At 53.8% G+C, this 22,006-nt stretch overlaps 7 protein-coding genes across 7 annotated transcripts; 2 read left to right on the top strand and 5 right to left on the bottom strand.

Annotated features, from left to right (window-relative positions):
• Positions 1-9: 9 nt before the first annotated feature.
• C8Q71DRAFT_720781 (NADH-ubiquinone oxidoreductase 21kDa subunit) lies at positions 10-741 on the bottom strand (the record flags this gene model as incomplete). The annotated part of the gene is made up of 5 exons (XM_047921383.1): positions 10-103; positions 154-169; positions 220-293; positions 346-496; positions 555-741. The coding sequence occupies 5 exons, from the start codon at positions 739-741 to the stop codon at positions 10-12; spliced, it is 522 nt and encodes a 173-aa protein (XP_047782952.1).
• Positions 742-1,381: 640 nt separating this feature from the next.
• On the top strand, positions 1,382-6,812 carry C8Q71DRAFT_738078 (DUF221-domain-containing protein). The gene is made up of 17 exons (XM_047922643.1): positions 1,382-1,616; positions 1,673-1,810; positions 1,858-1,884; positions 2,080-3,637; positions 3,688-3,722; positions 3,775-3,862; positions 3,919-4,021; positions 4,074-4,301; positions 4,360-4,404; positions 4,463-4,467; positions 4,517-4,607; positions 4,665-4,769; positions 4,823-4,839; positions 4,891-4,969; positions 5,027-5,043; positions 5,095-5,189; positions 5,241-6,812. The coding sequence occupies exons 1-17, from the start codon at positions 1,576-1,578 to the stop codon at positions 6,532-6,534; spliced, it is 3,966 nt and encodes a 1,321-aa protein (XP_047782953.1). The 5' UTR covers positions 1,382-1,575; the 3' UTR covers positions 6,535-6,812.
• A 554-nt stretch (positions 6,813-7,366) lies between these two features.
• On the top strand, positions 7,367-9,562 carry C8Q71DRAFT_342265 (uncharacterized protein). Its single transcript, XM_047917935.1, has 2 exons — positions 7,367-7,614; positions 7,679-9,562. The coding sequence occupies exons 1-2, from the start codon at positions 7,531-7,533 to the stop codon at positions 9,203-9,205; spliced, it is 1,611 nt and encodes a 536-aa protein (XP_047782954.1). The 5' UTR covers positions 7,367-7,530; the 3' UTR covers positions 9,206-9,562.
• Positions 9,563-9,711: 149 nt separating this feature from the next.
• Positions 9,712-15,466, bottom strand: C8Q71DRAFT_803565 (Rapamycin-insensitive companion of mTOR, N-term-domain-containing protein). The gene is made up of 25 exons (XM_047925975.1): positions 15,021-15,466; positions 14,890-14,970; positions 14,757-14,838; positions 14,341-14,710; positions 13,929-14,290; positions 13,710-13,876; positions 13,557-13,662; positions 13,428-13,510; positions 13,282-13,369; positions 13,083-13,225; positions 12,903-13,031; positions 12,695-12,849; positions 12,343-12,640; positions 12,160-12,291; positions 11,990-12,105; positions 11,827-11,931; positions 11,724-11,775; positions 11,433-11,671; positions 11,304-11,382; positions 11,161-11,246; positions 10,928-11,108; positions 10,763-10,869; positions 10,563-10,707; positions 10,365-10,513; positions 9,712-10,308 (listed from the first exon to the last, which is right to left on the bottom strand). Exons 1-25 carry the CDS (start codon positions 15,213-15,215, stop codon positions 9,915-9,917), a joined length of 4,044 nt encoding a protein of 1,347 aa, XP_047782955.1. The 5' UTR covers positions 15,216-15,466; the 3' UTR covers positions 9,712-9,914.
• Positions 15,467-15,478: 12 nt separating this feature from the next.
• C8Q71DRAFT_738088 (uncharacterized protein) lies at positions 15,479-16,856 on the bottom strand. The gene is made up of 9 exons (XM_047922644.1): positions 16,831-16,856; positions 16,651-16,772; positions 16,518-16,599; positions 16,405-16,462; positions 16,235-16,341; positions 16,120-16,179; positions 16,020-16,047; positions 15,904-15,967; positions 15,479-15,846 (listed from the first exon to the last, which is right to left on the bottom strand). Exons 2-9 carry the CDS (start codon positions 16,658-16,660, stop codon positions 15,818-15,820), a joined length of 438 nt encoding a protein of 145 aa, XP_047782956.1. The 5' UTR covers positions 16,661-16,772; positions 16,831-16,856; the 3' UTR covers positions 15,479-15,817.
• A 1,424-nt stretch (positions 16,857-18,280) lies between these two features.
• Positions 18,281-19,598, bottom strand: C8Q71DRAFT_342335 (superoxide dismutase). The gene is made up of 7 exons (XM_047917936.1): positions 19,422-19,598; positions 19,085-19,332; positions 18,887-19,005; positions 18,641-18,838; positions 18,570-18,591; positions 18,428-18,512; positions 18,281-18,373 (listed from the first exon to the last, which is right to left on the bottom strand). The coding sequence occupies exons 2-7, from the start codon at positions 19,220-19,222 to the stop codon at positions 18,360-18,362; spliced, it is 576 nt and encodes a 191-aa protein (XP_047782957.1). The 5' UTR covers positions 19,223-19,332; positions 19,422-19,598; the 3' UTR covers positions 18,281-18,359.
• A 1-nt stretch (position 19,599) lies between these two features.
• Positions 19,600-21,791, bottom strand: C8Q71DRAFT_342440 (uncharacterized protein). The gene is made up of 14 exons (XM_047917937.1): positions 21,774-21,791; positions 21,470-21,690; positions 21,397-21,409; positions 21,269-21,323; positions 21,166-21,216; positions 20,880-21,094; positions 20,773-20,823; positions 20,664-20,714; positions 20,553-20,612; positions 20,380-20,470; positions 20,274-20,311; positions 20,202-20,224; positions 20,133-20,153; positions 19,600-20,082 (listed from the first exon to the last, which is right to left on the bottom strand). Exons 2-14 carry the CDS (start codon positions 21,499-21,501, stop codon positions 19,899-19,901), a joined length of 885 nt encoding a protein of 294 aa, XP_047782958.1. The 5' UTR covers positions 21,502-21,690; positions 21,774-21,791; the 3' UTR covers positions 19,600-19,898.
• Between the last annotated feature and the right edge of the window lie 215 nt (positions 21,792-22,006).

Genomic DNA, 22,006 nt, shown 5'->3' on the forward strand with positions numbered 1-22,006 from the left:
ACTACAGCTCTACTTCGTACGGATGATGCGAAGCTTGTTGGGCCTGTAGAGGTAGTTCTCGGCGTAGTTCTTGACAGGCCTGACTTTGACCTCGGGCTGCTGGCTAGAAGGACATCAACAGAGTAGTCGGTATGAGGTGGATATGTTACATACACATAGTAGTCCCATCCTAATAATGCGATTGAGAGTACGGCATCCGGTAAAAACGAACGTACTCACCTTGCTTCTCCGCAAAGTGAATGGCATCCTCCTTCGTCCGGAAACCGATACGGGTACCCTGCATGTAGTCGGCGCTGCGTGGGAAGCGTATGAGCGAAATTAGCGGCAGCACGCTTGGCAACGTACGAGCTAGCCCATCCCATGAGGGGGTTCTCCCAACGACCACCACCGGGCAGGATGTCCCAGTCTATCCGCCAGCGGCTCGACTTCGCATCTCCACTCTGGGTCGTGCTGCGCGAGTATTGGAAGATTCGGACAGCACGATGACGGAGCTCAGCTGCGATAAAGTCTAATGAGTCCCAGCTGTGGATTACAATCGTAGTACTAGTACGTACCAGGAGCACCGCTGACAAGATCGGCCGCAACAATGTCTCGCGGAGGGGCGTGCTCGATCTGCTTGTCGTCGGTAGCCTTGGCTGGAGGTGCGCTCTGCGAGTCCGTGGCCATAGAGCGGGCAGAGACAAGGCTGCGGCCCACCGCGCGGACTTGGAGAGCCCGCTGACAAGAACGAAGGGCAGACATGGTCAGAGTTGTAGGTGAGTTCGTTGCCCGCCCACCGCCGGAGCGTCACCGACGCCCGAGGCAGCCGGGAGCCGAGCCGAGCCAAGCCAGTGCGGTTAGCGGGGCTAGATGGCGATATCTGCAGAAAGTCGGAACCACGGGGACATTCGTCCCGGGGACGAGGGACGCGAGACGCGAGACGTCACAGTAAGTCACAGCACACCGTGAGTGGCCGTGCGCCATCATCGCTTTACCTCCCACTTTGACCACCTTTGACATTGACATTATTGAGGGCCAGAAATACAATTCACCGGTCAGCTAGGTGTCTAGATATACATATCGACTGACTTACTGACTGAGATTTACGAAGGCATCACGGAGGCCAGGCATAGTGGCGCGCTACGTGACGGAGATGATTATGTAAGCATACCACAGGCACTACTCATAGGCTCTTGTATGTAGTTATCTTGAACGACACCCATTGTTTTGAAACCGTGAGGCTAGATTAGATGGTGTAATTACTCAATACTTCCTGAAATACTTAGTAGCCCCTGTTACTCAAGTAAGCAAGTCAGTCAGTCAGTCAGTGTGACAGCGTCCCGCGGGACGTCCCGCAGAGCGTCCCCGGGACGCATCCCCGGGACGTATGTCCCAGTCGTTCAGACGTTCTCGATATCTGAGATCCCGCGTCACATGTGCGCGATACGCGATGTTCTGAGACGGCAGAGGCGCCCATCTGGGTGCTTCGCGACGCGGGCAACGATGCAGGCTGATGCAGGCGGGACCCCACGGTTGTGGTAGAAGCTCCATGGTCTGAGTTGTCTCCTCTCGCCCAACACACCCTGGGCAACAGCCATGGCCACCATCCAGTCGCGCCCGTTCTCGAAGAACTACAGGTCAGCTTAAGCCCGGGTATTGCCATTTCTACCAGTCTGAAGGGCGGCGCATATAGTGGTCTCATCAACCAGTCTGTAATCGCCGGATGCATCTTCGTCCTCTGCATCACTGCCCATGAGTGCATGAAGAGGAAGCGGAGGGGTGCCAACCGCAGTGAGAGAGTCGGCAGTGTCGAGTCCTGGGAGTTTGGATAGTGAGTGTGCCGCCCTAACGCCCTCGACATATGCTCATAGTCGCCAGCTTATACCAGGGCCGAACATGGGCAAGGTGCGTTGATTCCTCCAAGTGCAGACTGCCAGACCTCGGGTGCAGAGATGTGCGAGTGTGGAGTGTGACGGTCGTTGGCATAATGGTCATCTCAAGCGTTTGGTTGTTTGGCCTCCGACTGTGCGCACTCTTGGGGAGAGGTCCAGCTACATGCATTGAACTGAACTTTTATGCTCTCAACTAACGTATCTTCAGAAAACCTTCTCCTCCGACTCCAAGAGGTTGGCCCTTGAGCTGGGTCAAACAAGCCGCCAAGGTCTCTGAAGACCAGTTCAACGACTTGCGGGGGATCGATGCCACCCTATACATCCGCTTCCTCCGCGGCTGCTGGTGGTTTACGCTTATTCAATGTCTGACGACTCTCCCTATCCTGCTGCCCATCCACTCCATTTTCTCCGATGGTACCGTGTCGCCAAAGTCGATGACACGCGCCTCGATCACGTCACTGGTCAGCACAGCAAAGGGGCAATCACTACTGTGGATTCACCTACTCTTGCTGATCTGGATTACGGCAAGCTGGGTCGGGTTTCTGGTTTGGCTCATGAAAGGCGTCTTCCACTTTCGTGCACGGAACATCGTAGCCGCAGGCGAGGAACGCACGCGAATTGACGAGCGCGACCTGGCGGACTACCTCCACCCTCATCCGCGATATCCCTTCAAGTCGTCTGAACCCCTGGACACGGAACGGCTGAATCGCGGCATCCGATTGAGGACCGTCATGGTGACGAACATCCCCCCAGGATTGCGGACGGAGAAAGACCTAAAAGAGTACTTCGAATATTACCTCTCCCGACGGATCGCGAAGCCGGCGCTTGGCATCACGAGCACGACCCAGCCAGGTTTCTTCAATAAGTCCTTCTCCTTCCTCCTAAACAGACTGTCTGGCCTGCTCGGGCACTGGCGGATCGTGCCAGGTTCCCCCAAGCGCCAGTCGGAGGAGCAAGACGTAGGGGGCTTTGACCAACTCCAGTCCCCTACGACGAGTGGAGACGTCCCGGCCATCGAGCGTGTTGCCCTCGTTCGCAGGATGCACGAGCTCGCGAATCTGCTGACGCGCCGCGAGGAGTACCTGCGTTTGCTCGAGACCGCCCATATTAAGCTAGCCAAGCGGGCACTGTCTGCGGTCAAGAGTTCCCTTGAGCAACAACAGGCCGATGCTGCCAAGATTATCAACTCCACCACGAACATCGGGTTTCAGTCTGGTGGCGAAGGCGAAGGCAGGGGGGACTCCAAGTACAGGGATCAGCTCTTGGTGGAGACACTCAAGCCGTTCGTGAAAGCAGAGCGAGGCCGTATTCTCTTCACGAAGAAGCCCGCGCAGCCCGACTACCTCCCCACCCTCACGGACTCGCCGCGCGAGCTCTCCCCGGTCGCACCCCCTTCCCCGACGATGCACGAGCGCACGGTCTGGGATGCGCTGCTGAGCCTACCGCGGAGTACGCTCGAGGCGTACCAGCCACTTACACGGCTGTCGACGCTTTATCGCGGGCAGGTCGTGCCGACGATCGACTTTTACACCGCGAAGCTGCAGCTGCTGTCGTCGGTGATCACGGAGAAGCGCGCGCGGGCGCCGGGCGATTACGAGGCGATGTCGACCGCGTTCGTGACGTTCGAGGACCCTGCGGACGCGCGCAGGGCGTGTAAGTACCTCGCGGTGCACCCGTTGAACCCGCTGCAGTGCTTCGTGACGATGGCGCCGTCGTATGAGGACCTGGACTGGAACAGGCTTATGAAGCCGACGTTCCAGGTGGAGGTGGGTCTGCCAGCCTATTGGAAGTACGTCATGCTGACAGTATGACTCAGTTCATGAAAGACTGGCTAGTCAATATAGGAGTTTGGTAAGCTCATACGCGTGGATTCTGGGAGCAGACGTCTCACAACTCCTTGCAGGGGCTTCACGGTCTTCTGGATCTTCCCTGTATCGATTTTCGTGACGTTGGTGTCGATTCAGAACATCAGTTCGTTCTGGCCTGGCCTCGTGAGTGCGCTCCTGGATGTATGCATACACTACTGAGTGGACCTGACGGGTCACAGAAAAACTACCTAGACAAGCATCCTTGGGAAGAAGAGCTCATTCAGTCCTTCGTGCCGACGCTCCTCGTTTCGCTCCTAGCCCTCTTGATCCCTCTCCTCCTACGTAAGCACTAGCACCTTTAGACTGCTTGCATCCTGATGACGCTGTGCGCTAGTGCTCATCGCTAAGAAGGCGCACACCATTGCGACGCTCTCAGCATTGCACGATAGGATCATGACGCGGTACTACAAGTTTCTCATCGTGAATGTGCTCGTCTTCTTCTGCGTCGGGACGGCAGCGGTGCAGTCATTCCTTGTGTCGTTCAGCGCGACATCAGGTTTGAGGGTAATAGAGGTTGTTGCGGACAGCTTCCCGACCGCTGGGCCGTTCTACGTGGGATGGCGTAAGAATCTGCGTTCTATCCAGGTTACGCAAAAAGTTGACATGGTTATCTCTCCTAGTGATCTTCACGATGGCGATGCACGGGGGTCTGGAGCTTGCGTTGTGTACGTTGATTCATACACCCTCCGCACTGACATGTTTTGATTGACTCCTTCACAACAGTTGGGGTAAGGGCCAATCTCGGAACATATCCTGACCATGTCTGATTCGGCACAGCTTCCATTATTGATGTACCCGAGCACTCGAAGGCAAGTCACGCCAAGAAAACGCGCTGTAGGCATACGGCCGCGAACGTTCAATTATTATTGTGAGCAGACGTCGACACTTGATGAAGTACGAAGCCTTTCTCACTCAGCCATTTCAGACTGGCTTCCGAATCACACTCTGGTTCTTCACATCGTCGTGGTGTTCGCCGTTCTGAACCCGTTGGTCATACCTTTCGCGTTTCTGTACTTCTGCGTAGCATGCGGTATGTGAATTGACCTCCAGGCTGTAGCTTTCTCGTACTGATCCCTAAGTTAGCTGTTATTAGGAATCAGGTGTGTATTGAAATCACCTGTCGGTGACGCGTCTGATCCATTGCGACTTAGCTATTGCACGTCTATGCTAAGAACTACGAGGGGAATGGTCAAACAATATTGATACGCATCATTAGGTATTCCTGTGATGGTGCGTGTACGATATTTGCATTTTCAAGTTCTCGCTGACCTCGTTGTCTCAATTCAGGACTCATGCTCTCACAAGTCAGTCGGAGCCTGCTGTATACGAAGGCATTATAACTCATGTGTCCATAGGTTGTCTTCCTCGCTTACATGGTCGTACTCAAAAAGAAGGCAAACGTGGGCGTGTCAGCTGTACTCATCATCCTAACCGCCTTCACGAAAGTATTGTACGCATATCGCCGCTATCACAATGCGTTGCTCTCTTACTTTTCTCACAGGCTCACGCGCATATGTCGGGCAAAATTCGAACAAGCCGATCTCTTGGAAGCACAGGTTGTCTGCGGGACTGCGGATGTTCCCGAAGCTGTGCTGGATGCTGCACAAACTAAGGATAAAAGCGTCACTGTCACCGAGATACCGACTATTGCCGAACCCAAAGCGGGCTCCTCTCACAACATACCATCTGCCATACGTGCTTGGCAATTCCCGGACAGGATAGGCAACGGTTATGCTACAATACCAAGACGGCCACAGCACAGAGCGGAGCGACACGGGAACCCTTTCTCTTCGATGGACAGTACCGATGCGTTACGGCCGGGCTCTCCGACTGTTTTTCCTCGCATGTCTGACAACGAGGAGTCGTTCCCCGATGTTCTCCCACGAATTCCGGAATCCGGTCAACCAACTCGGGAGCCGGCCGTAACGAGACACCCACCGCACCCGAGGTGGAACGATGAGTCTTCCCCTGATCATCCTTACGACAATCCGTACTATGTCCAGCCCATCAAGGACGAATTGTGGCTTCCTGCAGATCCAATCGGCATCCTCAACCTGGATGACACGGTTAACATGCGGGTTCCATTGACGACCTCGCCTGGCGTAGGGCGGCTAGGTGACTGGTACGAAGACGAGTTCATCGCTACTGGCCTGTCTTCGTTCCTCAGCAGCACGGCGAGCGTGGACCGACGCATGGCTTCAATTGACGGGCGTCCAAGACGCTTGAACGGGATGGAGCATATAGAGCTGCCCACCGAGATTGCAAGCCGCGTGGGCAGCCTTGACATGGAGCGCGAAGTGGAAACGGTCCGCTCAATGCGTCCCTCTTTACGGCAGCGGGAACGACAACACAGTCACGCGGGTACCATGCCGTCGCCCGAGATGGCCGAGATGGGATTCACGAATGGAGCGAATGGAAGCCCTCCACGCATGGGCGGTTTGCGTTCGTCCTCGCTTGGACCCGGGATGCCGGGGTATCAGCGACAGCTTCCATCCGCCTTCCTCAATGTTGCGAACGCCGATCGTCGAAACCGCTCGTTCTCTGACCACGAGATGGCCGTGCGGCCAGGCCTGAACGTTCTGTCGAGAAGCAGTCTCCGTCTGCCACGAGCCATGCAGCTGGAGGCGTCAACAGGCGGTATGAGCATTGTCTCGCTTCGTGAAGCCGTGGTCGAAGAAGCAATTGTGGAGGAGGAAGAAGAGCAGGAACACTTCAGGCAGGAGGAGGTACAAGAAGAGAAAGCCGAGAAGCCACGGTCAAAGTGGACATCATGGATGTTCACGAAATGGTACTAGTGATGTCCGACGACGTCTGTCTCTCACGGGTATCATTACATCGTTGTTCTCGCCTCATGTATCATTCACGTTTCATGCTGGTTGATGTCGTTACGCATGGTCATATAACTTTATACCTTATGTAGATGATACCCTTCTCACCGTAGCATATTAGCACTTGGCTATGTTCGCGCACGTCCCAACTACTAGTCACGCCTATTAATGGCTCGCATGTCCTTTATGTTTCTTTTCTTTGTCTATCTGCAACTGCATATATGTTTACAAAGGGTTGACACAGACACTGCGACGACAACCGTATAACTTTAAGTCTTGCACAACACTGCCGATTTAGGCAGTCAGTACCTTTGGATCCTAACACGCGCAAATACGTCGTGATATTGATGTGCGTACCATGTCACGTTAATGTCACGTCACGCCGCATGGTACGTCCTATCACTGCTTCCAGCCTTCCGCCACTCGTTCGGTGACTCATCTACAACCGAACAAGTATTATGTACTCATGCGCTGCCAATCTGGGGCTTATCCGAAGTGGGACACCCTGACGAGTGGCTGATAGCCACACCCGCGGCTCGAAATTCGAACGATCCAGGCTCGTCACGGTGAAAGCCGCGCTTTGTATAGCACTATAATGCGGTGCGTGTGCCAACGCAAGGCTGCTGCATGCTGTTCAAATTGCTTTGACAGGACCAATACCACAGAATGTCCGTTTCATTTTGACAGCTCTCGTCATCTCGATACTACAGCACGAATTTAGACTTCCTTGACATCCAACGTTGTGGTAGGACGTTGGTGTTACCGGATCCTGTTGCCACTCGTGCCTGAGGCTTGGACCAGTGGCTTGTGCTAGTCCCGATTGGTGTGGCTTGCAATGGGCCACATTACTACGCGCAGGCCTGAGGCCCCATTGTTCGTGTGCGAGTTATAATAAGGCGGCCCTGGCGTACTAGTACGCCTTGAACCCTCACTCGTTAGGCCCATCCCCCCTGTGTGGACGCCATGACTCCGGCTACCATCTTCCAAGCTTCTAGTGCCAGTGTGAAGCGGATCACCGCACGCGTCGGGAAGATAGCTTGGTCCCAGGTATGTCCTCCACAGCCTCTGATGGACCTGTAGTATGCTGAGCCCGCTGTGCCACGCATTTCAGTTCAACCGTCACCGCCACCGACAACGGTCAAAGATGACTATAGATCGTCTACCAGATGAAATACTGGAACATATCTTCGTGCTCGCTGGCGAGCTTCATCCCTGCCGGGGTCAGAGAGATGTCACGCACACGACTCGATGTATGTCCTGCTCTGCAGAACTTGTTGTCTCGACGGTGTCGCGACGGTGGCGTGCCATAGCTCTCAATTATTCGCGTCTGTGGACGACCATCCGATTGTCCGCGTCCACGACTCCTCAAGCGCTGCAGCTCTACTTGGATAGATCCAGATACCGTCCCCTTGACGTGGAGATTGTCGTCCGAATGTCGAAGGGTGCCACTACGGCGAGTCGACCGATCACTCAAGGCGCGTTACGCACGCTCCTCCACACGCTCCTTCAAGCACTTCCGCGATGGAGACAACTCCACGTCAGCACCCCGTTTCCGGACATCTTGGACGTCGTCATGTCTCTACTTGGGCAGAAACACCTCGGGGCACCGTCACTGGAGGTTCTGGCGATTGAATGCCCGTTCGAGACAGGCTTGCTCAGCGGCAACGGCAACATGTACCCACAACCGTTCCCTGCTGGCGCCCCCCGACTGCAGCATGTGCAATTGCACAGGTGCAGCTTCCCTCTGCAGGACAACGAGTCGCTGTCGCGCCTGACCTCCTTTGAAGTGGCGAGCGCTCCGTGGACGTTGTCAGACTTGCACGTCTTGTCTATTACCTCCCCACAGTTGACGCACCTCGCAGTCACGTCGAGCTATAAGTTGGACTCGCGTGTCTCGCTCCACTTCCCGAACCTTCGCAGTCTGCGGATAGGTGATTACTTCCAAAACGCCACAATCCTGGAGTTGATGGAGGCGCCGCAGCTGGAGGTACTGCAGATCGAGGATATGGAGGTGCAGTTCAACGTTACCGCAGGCTGGTACGTGGACGCGCTGAGGGGCGATGGATCTCATGGCGACCAGAGCAAGTTCCCAAACTTGCGCTCTCTGCGTCTGCAGATGCCCGGCTCGCCCGAGGACCCATCGCCGCTAATCGTGGGCCAACGCTTCAGTGATTTCCTGAGGTTATTTCCGAGCGTCGAGCATCTGGCGTTCGTCGGCATTCATGTTCACCAGTTCGTCCGCGGGCTTGTCGCTCTCCACTCCCACGTCGAACCCGACGACGTCCTCTTGCCCAAGTTGACCCACCTAACCTTGGGAGGCCAGGACGAACTCAACACGCTAGGCGGAGAATGTGGCGTCAGATTCCTCGAGTCGGTCATGCAGCTCGTCAAGGTCCGACGACTAGTGAATGGTCCCCTTCGTAGAATTCAAGTACCGGTCAACGTCCTCGCCAGAGACCGTTTTCTACTGCGGAAGTTTCTCGTGCAAATGCGACATGGGAGTCGCAAGGGTCTCGAACTTGAAGGAGTCCGTATGCCATACCCCTCGGACGTCTGGCTCGGGTACAAGTGGGGTCTTCGAATGCTACCACAGTTGCACGGCAAGAATACGCTCGAAGGCGCGTCTGCGCTGCTATGATTGCCTATTCAAGCCTCACGGCCTCAAGGCTTCTGGTGTCTGTCCTGCGTTATCAACGAGTTGAAGGCTCGACCCGTCATCCCCACGCACCAACGCCACTCCGCGTTCCTTCGTTGTAAGTTACTATATAGCCACCACAGTGCAAATCATGCATAACATCACTAGTCACTCGTTATCCTGTAGTTAGTTGTGAATGCTCTGTTATCACACCGTTATTATATCATGACAATACTTTACTATGTCCACCCGATCATGACCCTCTGCGGAAATTTATTGACGGATCATGGATGTCGTTGCGAATGCTCTAGGTCAAAACCATTCGAACTATTCATCACACTAGTATGCGGTACACAGTAGTTGCGTCGCTGGCAATGTCCAACGTGCATTGAATATCGTTGGGCAATTGGACAGGTAACCGGCGTGCTCGCCTTGGTTACTCAGGCGCCCGCTCGGAGTCGGCAGTATCGTCATCTCACTCGTGCCCCCAGGCGCATGCTTCGGATCCTGGCGCAGTACCTGCCAACGGCAGTACAATTCGTTAACAACCAGACGCGTAAGCATAGATGGCTTTGTCCCTAGTGAGCTTGCATACAGGGTATAGCGTGACAGTAGTACATAACGGCGAAACCAAAATAGCAACGAGAACGCAGTGACCAGCAGTAACATCAGTCCATACATCGAGTTCAAGGTCACGGTAAAGCTCAGAGCATCAATCAAAATAAGTACCGCCATCGAACCCCACGATCCTACTCATAGGCCTCAGACTCATCACTGGCGGTTTCTCCACAACTGCGGCGCGCTCATCCTCACCTGAGTCCTCGTCCTCGCTGTCCGACGCACGGTGCTCAGGATTCGGACGCCCGACGATGCTCACGACCCGAGTGAGCGACGGCTTCGCGAGCTTGTGCGTGGGCTGCACGCGTAGCGTGGTCGCGCACTCGGCCAGCCTGCTGACCATGGCCGCATCGAGCTCGACATCAAACAGGTCAAGGATGTACCGCCGCACGGGCATGCGGTACTTCTGCGACGAAATAGTGTGCAACGCGCGGAAGTACATCTCCGGCGAACTGAAGATGTGCCGGTATTCCGGACGGGTCTTCATCCTGCGAAGATGTCAGTCAGTCTAGCGCGCGGTAAAGGTTGTTCGAATACGGCTCACTTCGCGAGAGATCTCGACGCGGTGTTGGCAATGACGGTGTTGGCAAGGTTGTAAATGGCCGTCATTACCTCCAGCTCCTCAGCGGTCTTCGGAGGCTCTAGCCTCACGTCGTCATCCCCTTCGTTGGCGACGCAGTCCCAAGGAGGTATCTATCCTAACGTGAGCTGGAGAGCAAGGAATGTCAATTTTGAAACACACGTAGGTAAATTTCTCCACGTCGACAGGCACACAGATGCCTGTCGGCATACCAAGAGGAGACAATGTTGCCTCCCAGTGATAGTCGTCGAGAATCTCGGCGCCTTGAGGTGTAGACGCGATCAAGCCGAGCACGAAGAAGCAGGTGCTACAATATTGTGATGAGAAACCACAATCGTTCGTCGTTGAAAATGGAAGCTTACCCTCGAACGGAAAGCACCAACGACTCCTCTGCAATCTTGATGATCTCAGGGATGATCTCCTCGTCTTCTAGAAGAGTGAGGCCACCCTCGGTCGCCCCGATATTTCCCTGGGTCACGAAGGTCAGTGTTAGCACTCTTATATGAACACTGATTGCAGATACGCACGACAGCCCAGAGCACGCTCTTCAGCTTCATGATGAGGTCGTGATCCACGCTCTCCAGCCCATGCTGTCTGATGAACTCCGCAAACTCCGCGAAGTGACCCTTTTCTTGCAGGACTTGGTAGCCAAGTTCTGTCTTAGCCATGACGCCATAGAAATGCGGAGGCACCATGCTCTCCAGAGTGCTGCTCTGCCTTATGAGCATACTGAACGTATAGATGGAAGAAAATGACGCACAGTGCATCCTCGTCCTCGTCGCCGCTAGAGCTGAAGATCTTCGCAAGAAAAACCTCGATGTAGACAACATACTGAAGATTTCGCTCCTGGGAGGGCAAGGTCATCAGCCGATGACCGCGCGCCACCTCCAACGAGATACTCACGTGAAACCATATGTCCATCTCGCGATCGATATAATCTGCAGCATACAAGAAGCGGAAGCCCATCGGAGTGGACATAAACCTGATGAAGCTAACAGCGACTGCATGTATCAAGTGTACTGATGTGCTTACTTGAGCATAAGTGGATGGCCCATCTCCCCGAGATGGTCCAGCGTCGGCTGCATCTCCACAACTGACTGGAGGACATCCGGAGAATCGCACGCTTCCTCCAAGAATCGCACGGCGACCTCGCGCACCTCGATGGCAGGGTCGTACAGTTGTGTGAGGAGCAGTCGGAGAGTCCACGAGTTCGTAGTCGCACTAGCACGAATCAGTAAACCCAAGTGGTTCGTGGAGAACTGTCTGATGTGCTGGAGGAGCGGTCAATACAGGTGTACGGGGAGGACCATATATCGTATATACCTTGTAGCTGGAAGTAAGTGCCTTCGATAGCACGATACGCGAATGGCCATCGCTGCACAGATATGGTCAAATGATGCTGGCCATGTACTTCAAGGCGACTCACTGGCTATAATCAAGGTTCTCGATGATACCCTTGAGGAGGTCCTCGCGACTTCTGAGCTCTGTTAGATGATAGAATGCGGTGAAGAGCTTGAACTTCTCCAATAGCCTAAAACGAGGAACATCAATCATTGAAACGTCTAACTCAGACCAAATTAGCTACATACTCAAGTCCTTCCTTGCGCTTGCTAAGGGTCCCGAGCATCTCGAAGTAACCGAACGTCAACGTCTCGTTCATCCGTCTTTTGGAGAAGATCGGATCGGACGTTGGAGCGCCGTTGAACTAGTGCAACATGAGATTACGCCTCAATAAACAAGGCTCACACAGGAGACTGACCGGGTCAAGTTGGGCGAAGCTCTTGACGATCTGGTTCAGGAGGTCATCCTCGGCCAGGAACTTCACACCTTCCGACGACGTCATGAGGGCGTTCAGTAGCTGACACCCCAAGCGGACCCAGCGAATGTTCGCCTGATACACACAGTTGAGTTGTGAACAAACGTTAATTGAGGCCGTTCTCACCTTCATCCTCGGCAGGTCGGAGAACTTGTGGGTAAATGGATGGAAGAATGCCATCAGCTTGCGCATATACCGCGAGACGCGTATCGCCTCCTCCATCCTCTTGGGGTTCAGAAGCGGACCTTCTATCAGCTCCTGAAGGACTTCGAAGTTCCACTTCGAGGGATCTTTGGCGGTCATGACCTGGGAGTCAAGCAGGATGGCCTGGAATGCCTTGTCGTCCATCTGCATCGCCTGCTTCATCTTGTCCTGTTGTACCTGCCTCTGACCGCGGCGAACGGCATCCTCCACCGAGTTCGCTCTAAGGACATAGTGAGCCTTGGACGGTTAGGTCTGTTGAGACTGTTCTATGTACCTTGGACGCGTATCGCATTTGTCCGCGATGGGGGTGGGTTGTGTACGTGCCTGATGACGGTTGAAGCTGTCGATCGAAGACAGCGCCGAATTACCGATTATGCGATGCTCGCCCACTGCGTAGTCGGATGCCAGGTTGAAGACGCGCGGAAGTGTCTCGATGCAAATCGTCAGCTGAGTACGACGCGTCAATTGAGAGGGATGGCTACCTGGATCTGCGCCGCAATGGATAGCGGCAGCACACGATTCGACATCTGCAAGATCTCCGCCATGAGAAGGACCGCCTTCCGAGAGAGGTTCGACCCAACCGGGCTCTCTTCCAGCATACACGTGAGCGCCTACAACGAATCAATCTACCACGCGATCGAGACATCACTGATTGCACTCACATCCAGGAGGCCAGCACCGCAGAGAACTTGGATCAACAGCCCAAGGAAGTGGTCAATCAGCTTTACTGTGACCTGCGGTCTTTGCGCTTGCTCAGGCAAAGGAGGGAGCTCCTTCTGGTCGGACGTTGCACTCTTCCCATAGACTAGAGAACAAATAAGCCTAGCCCACTGTACCGAGCAGACAGATGACGACACCCACTCGTTAAACGCCGCCCTGCGATGAATGCTTGATGCCAGTCAGGAGCACGGATGTTCAGTAGATCGAAGAACATGTCAAGAATGACTTCCTGCAAGCAATGAACATGAGCAAGACATGTTCGCGGCTGTTCCCGCTGGTACACATACGCGAGTCTCCAGCGAAGGTATTCGGAGGCCATCAATCAACGAGCGTATGGCTAGTTTGTCTTGTATGCAGAAGTACATGAGACCTGGGCCGTTGTCAGTCGGTTGTCACGACAAAGTAAAAGTACAAACCGCTCCATGTCCGAAGCATGGACGTCACCACCCTTGTGCATGCTCGCATGCGATCGACGTGCTCCGACCCCTTGCCGTAGGCATCCGTCACTCCAGACAAGGCCATCTAGACTATGTCAACATACTGTACCACTTGCACGATGCCAATCTTACCTCCAAATCGATACCGGGACGAAGATACCCCCGAGTCGATGGACAGTCCACAATGTGCAGGAAGGCGGATGCGAGTAAGGGAGATATCTCGGGCGGTCCGTCTGCAAGGGCATGCAGCAGACACCGGATACCACCCGTCTTCGCCATCAGCTCGATGTCGATGACCACTGGAGTGATCTCTATCAGACAATCTCCGCCATATACCGACCTGAGACTCACATATCTCAGTCAGCGTCTGCAGACATATCAGCCTGAAGGGGTCATCTAAGCTCTCTGCCACCGCAATCAGGGCGCGCATGACTGCGCTGGAGAGCGGCACCGCGCCAGCACCCCGAGCATTAGCTGCCCCTGGCCTCCTCTTCTCGGATCCGATCTCGACGATGGCGCGAATGAGCTTGATGACCTGCTCCTTCTCGACGGCGTACTTGCTGTCCCGCAGGAGAGACTTGACCAAGAACCAGTCAAGCTTCTGCTCCTTCAGACGCTCAACGGAGTGAAAGTCCACCAGGGAGTGCCTGATGAGCCTGTATGCGGTGGCCCTGGAGCGCTTCGACGAGCGATCAGACAACGAGGGCAGTACGCTGGGTGATAGCGTGAGTACCTGTCTCCAGAGCTTCCACCGAGCACTCACGCCTTCACAACCTCATCGACGTCCAGTTCATAGCGGACACGTAGGTTCCGCTGCAGCACTGTGACTAAACGCATCATGGCCTCTACTCTTGCTCTCTCCAGATCCCCGCCGTTCGCCGCAGTCACGTTGGGCATGGCGGACGAAGAGGGGGAGGTGGACGGGGAGGCCCCTGAAGGTGACGGTGCAGAGGCGGAGCGGTGTGAAGAGAGAAGCGTTCTCATGCAGGAATTTGCCTGCTGCATTGCTGAGCGGAAATCTTCTGCTGCCTCGGTGGTATGTTTGACGTGCATCGGTGGAGGCCTGTGTGGTCTTCCCTTGCCATTTACGGTGGTCGTCTCAGTACCCTGCTTGCGATTGCCCTTGGTGGAATCTAGTCTGGTGTGAGGTGGAAATCAGTGAAGGTAGAAGGAGCTCACAAGTGTCAATGGTGCTAGTTATTGCACTGATCTTGTTCTTCGCAGCCTCGAGTTCCGACTCGACCTGCATGCGCAATGCATCCTACACAAGCTGATCGTAACCCAGAGACAGAAGATCAAGCACGCGTCTTACTGTCAAAGGCATCTGCAGCATGTTCTCCGCTCCGTCCTTGATAGCATTCGCGATCTTGAGTTCATTGTGGAGGTTCTCGAACTACATACGATGTTACGCGTCTGGTCAGCGAGACACAGGTAGATACGCACCTGGTCTGGCACAATAGGCTCTCCGCTCGCGTCCAATCCTCTGCCATCGCCATTCGTATTGGAATGGGCAAGGAAAGACGTGCCACCATTCGCGAGGGTCGTGCCCGTCAGATTGGTATATGCTGAAGTCCCCGCGTCACCCAGACGCTGGGTCGAACCAGACGACGACGTGTGGTCGACGACGACGGTAGGCATTTCCAAGCAGTGAACAAGACAGAGAACAAAGCAGGAGGTGTCGCTACGGCTGCATGCCGCAGTGGATAGAGAGACTTACACTGGGACGTCGCCGTCAATCGCTTCAGCCCCCCGCCTCAGATCCGGATCGTACTGAAGTCCTCATCACGTGCCACATCCTCCCCCGGCCCGCGTTGACCTTGCGCTGAACGTTGAACCTTAAGTTATTACTTCAGTACGTGACGGTCTTCGATTATTCCAAGTGATGCTACTGGGCTTCATAGCGAATCGTGACCCCAAAGCGTCGCGCCACTTTTCTTGAGTCGCTATACGAGGCTCGGAAATCCATTATTGAAGTTCAGTCGTAAATATGGGCTGTGAAACCAGCGGCGCTAGATTAGTCCGACACTGCACTGGCCGCGGGTTGCCATGGATCTGTGTACATGCAAGGTATGTGCGCTTCAGAGATTGTGATCGCTCTTGCTTCCTAAGCCCACCAACTCTCCAGACCGATTGCAAAGTTCGACATCATCCAGGAAAGCCTCGCCCAGCTTTTGCCGTGCATTCAATCTGGGAGTTCTCTTATTCGAGCGACTCAAAACATGGGGGTTGTCAGAGTCTACTCACACCGCCAGCATGGAGTTAACGTAAACTGAACGGTGATGGGGCAGTAAGTCAATGGTAACAGGCTCGCAGATAGAACGCTCACGTTTGCTTGCCGGCAAATGAAACACTGTCCATAAGTATACAGGCTTCTCCGCCAATGGCAGGTACTGCAGGAGGGTCTCAATGCCTCTAGAATCACTATGATTGCGATGAGCCCACCGTGATGAGTGACAGGAGCTGCATGGTACTTGATGACACAGTATCATCAGCCTTCGTGAGCAAATATGACTGCGAATCTGCGTCATTCAGGCGAACGCACGTTGTCAGGATCCCGCGGTCCACAGCATACACCACTAGCCTGCGCACGAGTGTATCCGTTCTGCAGAAGACATGTTATGGCCTCCTCATATTCGAGAGTAGACTTGGAGACTTGCCTTTGCAAACCTGATCTCATCCTCCGCAAATGCCAACAGAGCGTCACAGTGATGTAGATATCCACGACCGATGCGGATAGAGTGAAGAGGGAAAGCTCCAACGTTTCCTGACAAAGATGGTCAAACGCAACTCCTGGTAATGTGCTTTGCTCGCGATAGAATTGACGTACCACTGGATTGGTGTACAATCCACTGAGTTTATGCTTTGCACCCAACTCATCCGTGATGCTGCATACGATGTCAGCAGTGCATTCGCGAATTACGAAGCGCAAATAGTGCATACACGAACGCTAGAGCAATCCACGATAACAATATCGAGCTACGATATACTAGTGAGAGGTAGAAGCACGCACCGATAGTAGCGGCTACGAAGGTAGTGCGTCAGCTTGGCTCGCGTGCGAAGTAAAGCTCCGTACCGAATGACATGAGTGCCAACAGAACCTGGACAGAAATCAATCACATGGGTGGCCGGCCAGTCCATGCACGTTCTCTACCATTAATGCGATCGCAATCATATGGTACCATCGTTTGTTGCCCACTAAAAAGAAGTATCAATGAAACACTCAGTCACGCCCAGCAAAGACAGAGCAACTTACATATCCATGTACCATAGAGATAGTAACTGCTCCCACATTGTGAATCGGATGTCCGAGCAGATGTCGGCTTCAAGGACAAATTAGACATGCGAGGTGCCACTTACTATTGCACGATAATGACAGCTACAGCCTGAGAGCATGTCAGTTGGACATCATATACTCTGCCATACATCCTTACCTCGACAAGGAGCCCGACCTGGGGTGCGAACTTAGTAGATCAAACCGGTCATCAATTACTTGTGCAACTCACCAGCGACACACTTTGAGGCGGGGGTTAGTTCTTAGTAGCAACATCGACGTGCATAGACGTACGTAGGCAACGGCGAGGAAAGCGCAGAGAGATCGGCGTGCTTGTACGCGAGGAATGCGATTGCGAGCTATTATATGCCATTTTAAACCATTCCACCCGAACCCTTCTTCAAGCTCCGGCAGCGTACCTGTCCTTCAAGCACTACCGAAGCAGAGTCAATGACCCTACGTAAACGGGTGCGTCAGTCACCTTGTGGGGACGCAAATGTAGAGGACCATACACACCACAAAAAGCAAACCTATATGACGATCATTAGTGGCTTCTATCCTTGCCAATGCAAGCGTCAGATAATGTCATTACCAGATATCGGAGATACGCCTTGTCATTCCGATAGTGGTCAAAATAGTATAGCGTTTGAGCGCATGTGAGTCCGTACAATCTTGTATCGAGTACATCAGCTTCATAGACAGCATATCAAGTTTGATAAAATTACTGACGTGAGCTCAAGAGAGATGCCTATGAACTGGCAGCCTATACTCTTCTCGAAAACGCTCGCATCATCCGTCATCATGTGCGGGTATGCGTACGCCAAAAGCAGTGGGGAGAGAAACGTCCGTGCGCCGAGGTCGCGCTTCTGTTATGTATGAGGCAACTTCCGCTCGGCGATGTGCGCTGTCATTGTCAACCAGAGTACGTTGCACGTGAAGGCAAGGTGAACATACATACTGAGTACCATATCGTCACTCCATGGTACCTCCGTATCCATATCGAGCGAGCTGAATGGGGGCCATACGTATCAGCCGCAGAGAATGCTGAGAATCAATGTTGCCATGTCATCTTGGGGCTGTCCGGTGACGGCCCAAACAGATTAAGTAACGATAAATACCCGCAACCTGCACGCACGCAGCGGACGGACGGCACAGACGGAAGGAACGTATTGGCACCGACCAATACACAGGTATGCTTGCCAGAACTTTCCGAGGACGATACTTCAGCACATTGACAAAAGGCTTTGGCAAGGACAGAACTGACCAGCCTCATCTCACATATGCAATCCATTTGCCGGAGTGGGACGGCCCGCACGTCTTTCGCTTCAACACAGAACTTCATCATGATTTATGATCAAGTCACATCGAAACAAAATCTCCCTGATGGTACAGACGAGAGAGCGGCGGTATCGCCGGCATTTTGCGTACACGTACAGGATCCATACAAGCACTTCCGTGTACAACTTGCATTTAAACCTTTGATTTCATGGAATGCCGCCAGTCCAGGCGTCTCACTGCGAGATGCCTAAGGACGATGTTCAACCGAGTTTGAACGCTCATATCGTGTTGCAACACGCACCGATAATACCACAAGCAGCACGCCCGCCTGCATTGCCGGTCTTCAGAGACTCTTCGTTATTCCCCTTCCCAAGGTCATCGGTGCCCTAAACGGTTCGTCAGCGTGACACGACCAAATCGTCTGAGACGCAGCGGGGACTGACCGCGTGGAGGACGATAGCGCGACTAATACCACAGGTCAGCCGTATGTATGGGTATTAAGAGACTATCTTACCCAACGACACTCAACGGGCCATTCAGCGACACCAGCGAGTCCTCGATGGTGAACTTAGCTTCGCCCTGTGCATCGCTTTGAATGTTCCCCAGGTCACCGATGTGTCTGGAGGCGTCAGTCGGAGCACCGTGGGTCTGGCCGAGAGGGTTGAAGTGCGAGCCAGCAGACGCACAGCCCGAAGATAGGTCGCCCGCAGTGCTGAGGCCTTGTCAGTGAGGCTAGTCGCATGTATAGACCAATACACACTGGATGTGGAAGCCTCGCTCTGCCCTCGGGTCAAGTCCCTGCAATTCACCGGTGATCGTGATCTTTGCTCCCGGCGCGGTCTGGGTGAGGGTCACTGTGCCGCTTGCGCCATAGTCGCCCTTGAGGACCGCAACGGCCTGTACCGATATTCAGCCGGATGAGACAATAATCCGGGAGCGGAAAGAGAGAGTACTAGACCTTTGTCACCACAGGTGCTGTAGGCGTGGATGCTGGCCTGAGAAACACGAGCCACAGAAGAAATGCGCCCGCGAGCGTTGCTAACGCGGTGACGACGATTGGCTGCTTGCTTTGGCGAGGCTTATACAACGCGTCCATGGCTGTTCGACCTCGTTCTCGAGCTGGTGAGGGAGCAAATCAAGAGGGGGGCGAAGATGAGTTAGGTTCACAGCGGGTGCATATGGCGTAATGCGGCATATCTGCATGCTCTGGTTCGGCATTAGTCAACCTCGCGCGCAAATAGCCTCCCATCGCTGGCACGGGGCACCCGACGACGTCGCACCAACAGCGTACATACCGGCACTCATCGAGGCAATTGCTACGCGCAGCAGGCGAAATCAAGTACAACCGTGTATGGACAATTCACGAGACCTGAGTCGCGGTGGAAGAGGTGGTAGAACTAGAAGTGGAAGGGTAACTGGTAACCAGTGGGTAACCTCAATTCATCGAGATCCGAGGGCTTCTAAAGTTCAATGAGTTTGGTTGTATAAGCCTTTTATTGTCTTCAGGGGGCTTATGTAGGGCATCATTAATAGATGATCATTCCTGTACTAATCGCCACGAAGTCAGTAGTTGCTCAAGTACAGTAATGTACACCTATAAAATCCAGGCAACCGAGTGCAGTACATGTCCCTCGTCGTATACGTAGAGGAAGTGGAAATCATAGTCTACGATGAATATACATGTCCTCCGCGGGCGTGGTACATTCGAGTCCGGGCTCCGCGTCGCTCCCGCTAGGTGCACGACACCGTGCACCGAGGTGATGATGACCTGCTCATGCTCCGTATTGTACGTAAGCAAGCCCCGCGGCGGCGTTTTCGTAGCCAGCGTCACCATGCACAGTCGGATGGAACTCCACCTTGCCAAGGTCGTCCAACATGTCGACATTGGTGCTGTAGTATGCGCTTTGTCCGTTCAGGGCGATATTGTTCAGGCATGCGAGCAGTGTGCACGCGGATCTGGAAGGCTGTATCAGAACGCTGAATGGTATCAGAACGTCGATACTTACAGCTTGGACAGTATGAACAAACTACATATTCGTGAGCATAGGATATGACTCATGTCACAGATCACTTACGCGATTGGTGCTACTGGGTGCGGCTAATGCAATCGTCAGTGCGGAGTCCCCACAATGCAACTAGCGACTCACCGAAAATTGCAGGCCGAATGCTAGTATGAAGCCAGTTGCTATTTCACGGAGTTGTATCAGTATATGCGCTATACTGCGCGAGGAAGCCAACCCGATGTCTACGCACCCATCAAACCTCCTGTCTCAACGGTTATCGCGGCCAGTCTGGTCAAGATTCCGCTTGATTGGCTGTAACAGGTCCATCTTGCTCTTGATAGCTAGATGTATTGTATGCCAATAGCAGAAACGTCCGATACCGGATGAGCGTTTTCACACGAACGCACAGGGAAAGCGACGTACTGTTATACTCATTGCTACAACTATGAGCAGGCTTGCGACTAGGTTGAGGGAGAGCCAGACCTTGACAGCGTCTCAGATTCTCACGGCGAAGTATGTGCGTATTCAGCTCACCCACACCGCCAATTGGAAAGGGGCTGCATCCCATACTCCGCGTTGTATCAACTGTCAGGGGTACTTGCGTTCTGTAGACACAATGCATGCACAGATGCCGCATACTCACCAAGAGAAAGATACTGGCAAACACTCCCGCAATCAGCTGTAGTACGGAGAACTGAAGATTCCGTCAGCGTGCGATCGCACCGGGATGCAGGTCAAAGCCATGCTCACTGCGCCGATGGATATGGACCAAATATGCCTTCTAGAAAGCTCTATGATACGCTTGACATAGAACCACTGCGTTGCGGCGTATGTCGTGGTAGACGGCATTAGGTATACGCTTAGCCAGAAGAGGTTGATTTGTGGAGTGACGTGCGTAACAGCTCGAACAGTTTCCACTGCGAGGAGGACAGACTGGACCAGTTCCACTAAGAAGAGGATATCCACTGTAAGCGTGGGGTGCGGCCATGATCCGTGTCAGCGAACTCAACGCAGTGCATCAATACGTAGTTCAGACCTGCCGCTCGATGTCTCCCAGAATCTGGGGTTGGATTACAGATGTATCCGTCTGTATACTCGTGTCAGCGCGTCCTGGAAGTACCTGGCGAGAGTGATCGTACAGATTTGAAGGGATAGGATACCAAGCAAGCCCCAGTTGAACATAAGACCTATTAACTGGCTCGCCGAACAGCGGCACCTCATTAGTTCACAGACGAGTCTTCGCAGCCTGGCATTCGGGAAGACCTACGTCTGCACTGAGACTGTCGGTTCAAAGAGACCAATTAGCCAAGTTTAAAAATAAATCAAACACGCAGACGTACTCCCACTCCACATAGCTGCTGGGACTCGACATGGCGCTTGATAATTAGTGCCAGCGTCCTGATGGTTGAAGCAAGGGACTCGGATAGCGAGGCACTGACGGCGGTCGTGTTTTGTCCGCGAGGTAGGAGATTGAGCAAAGCTTTATAGCATTGGCGGTCGCGAGAGACGATGATCTGTGTGGCAGTCCGACGTCCAACATCACGCCAGTGCTCGACAGAGACTGTGACGGCACAGATCCCAGATCCCAGATCCCACATTTCAGCATCCCCCGCCTCGCGGCACAGAAATCCTCGAGTGACGTACCACCGTACTCGGTGTGCCATCCGTGCAGACGCACTGACAGCTGTGTCCACCCGCGCTCGACTCAGGCTCGAATTTAATAGCAGGCAGGGACGGAAGGGGAACCTGATGCAAGGGCGCGGACAAGTTTGGCGGGTGCAAGAGGTAGTTTGACGCCGTCTATCTGTCGCACGGAGCCTGTGTGTGCTGTCAGTGGACCAATCAAGTGCAGCGAACCTTATAAACCTGCGTACCTA

This window comes from Rhodofomes roseus, assembly GCF_022264815.1.
Source record: "Rhodofomes roseus strain CIRM-BRFM 1785 chromosome Unknown C8Q71scaffold_3, whole genome shotgun sequence".
Taxonomy (NCBI): domain Eukaryota; kingdom Fungi; phylum Basidiomycota; class Agaricomycetes; order Polyporales; family Fomitopsidaceae; genus Rhodofomes; species Rhodofomes roseus.

What these genes read in the sequence shown, in the direction of transcription:
- C8Q71DRAFT_738078 (XM_047922643.1), top strand. Translation starts at nt 1,576, where the DNA reads ATGGCCACCATCCAGTCGCGCCCGTTCTCGAAGAACTACAG. An exon ending in AGCCGACGTTCCAGGTGGAG is followed by an intron (nt 3,638 to 3,687) that starts GTGGGTCTGCCA and finishes AGTATGACTCAG; the next exon opens with TTCATGAAAGACTGGCTAGT. An exon ending in CTAGTCAATATAGGAGTTTG is followed by an intron (nt 3,723 to 3,774) that starts GTAAGCTCATAC and finishes AACTCCTTGCAG; the next exon opens with GGGCTTCACGGTCTTCTGGA.
- C8Q71DRAFT_342265 (XM_047917935.1), top strand. Translation starts at nt 7,531, where the DNA reads ATGACTCCGGCTACCATCTTCCAAGCTTCTAGTGCCAGTGTGAAGCGG. An exon ending in GGAAGATAGCTTGGTCCCAG is followed by an intron (nt 7,615 to 7,678) that starts GTATGTCCTCCA and finishes CACGCATTTCAG; the next exon opens with TTCAACCGTCACCGCCACCG.
- C8Q71DRAFT_803565 (XM_047925975.1), bottom strand. Translation starts at nt 15,215, where the DNA reads ATGCCTACCGTCGTCGTCGACCACACGTCGTCGTCTGGTTCGACCCAG. An exon ending in TACCTTCGCTGGAGACTCGC is followed by an intron (nt 13,370 to 13,427) that starts GTATGTGTACCA and finishes CATTGCTTGCAG; the next exon opens with GAAGTCATTCTTGACATGTT. An exon ending in ACGTGGAGAAATTTACCTAC is followed by an intron (nt 10,514 to 10,562) that starts GTGTGTTTCAAA and finishes ACGTTAGGATAG; the next exon opens with ATACCTCCTTGGGACTGCGT.
- C8Q71DRAFT_738088 (XM_047922644.1), bottom strand. An exon ending in ATGAGATCAGGTTTGCAAAG is followed by an intron (nt 16,180 to 16,234) that starts GCAAGTCTCCAA and finishes TGTCTTCTGCAG; the next exon opens with AACGGATACACTCGTGCGCA. An exon ending in TCATTTGCCGGCAAGCAAAC is followed by an intron (nt 15,847 to 15,903) that starts GTGAGCGTTCTA and finishes ATCACCGTTCAG; the next exon opens with TTTACGTTAACTCCATGCTG.
- C8Q71DRAFT_342335 (XM_047917936.1), bottom strand. Translation starts at nt 19,222, where the DNA reads ATGGACGCGTTGTATAAGCCTCGCCAAAGCAAGCAGCCAATCGTCGTC. An exon ending in GAGCGAGGCTTCCACATCCA is followed by an intron (nt 18,839 to 18,886) that starts GTGTGTATTGGT and finishes ACAAGGCCTCAG; the next exon opens with CACTGCGGGCGACCTATCTT. An exon ending in GCGCTATCGTCCTCCACGCG is followed by an intron (nt 18,513 to 18,569) that starts GTCAGTCCCCGC and finishes CGAACCGTTTAG; the next exon opens with GGCACCGATGACCTTGGGAA.
- C8Q71DRAFT_342440 (XM_047917937.1), bottom strand. Translation starts at nt 21,501, where the DNA reads ATGTCGAGTCCCAGCAGCTATGTGGAGTGGGA. An exon ending in GGTCCATATCCATCGGCGCA is followed by an intron (nt 20,824 to 20,879) that starts GTGAGCATGGCT and finishes CGGAATCTTCAG; the next exon opens with TTCTCCGTACTACAGCTGAT. An exon ending in CATTCGGCCTGCAATTTTCG is followed by an intron (nt 20,225 to 20,273) that starts GTGAGTCGCTAG and finishes CGATTGCATTAG; the next exon opens with CCGCACCCAGTAGCACCAAT.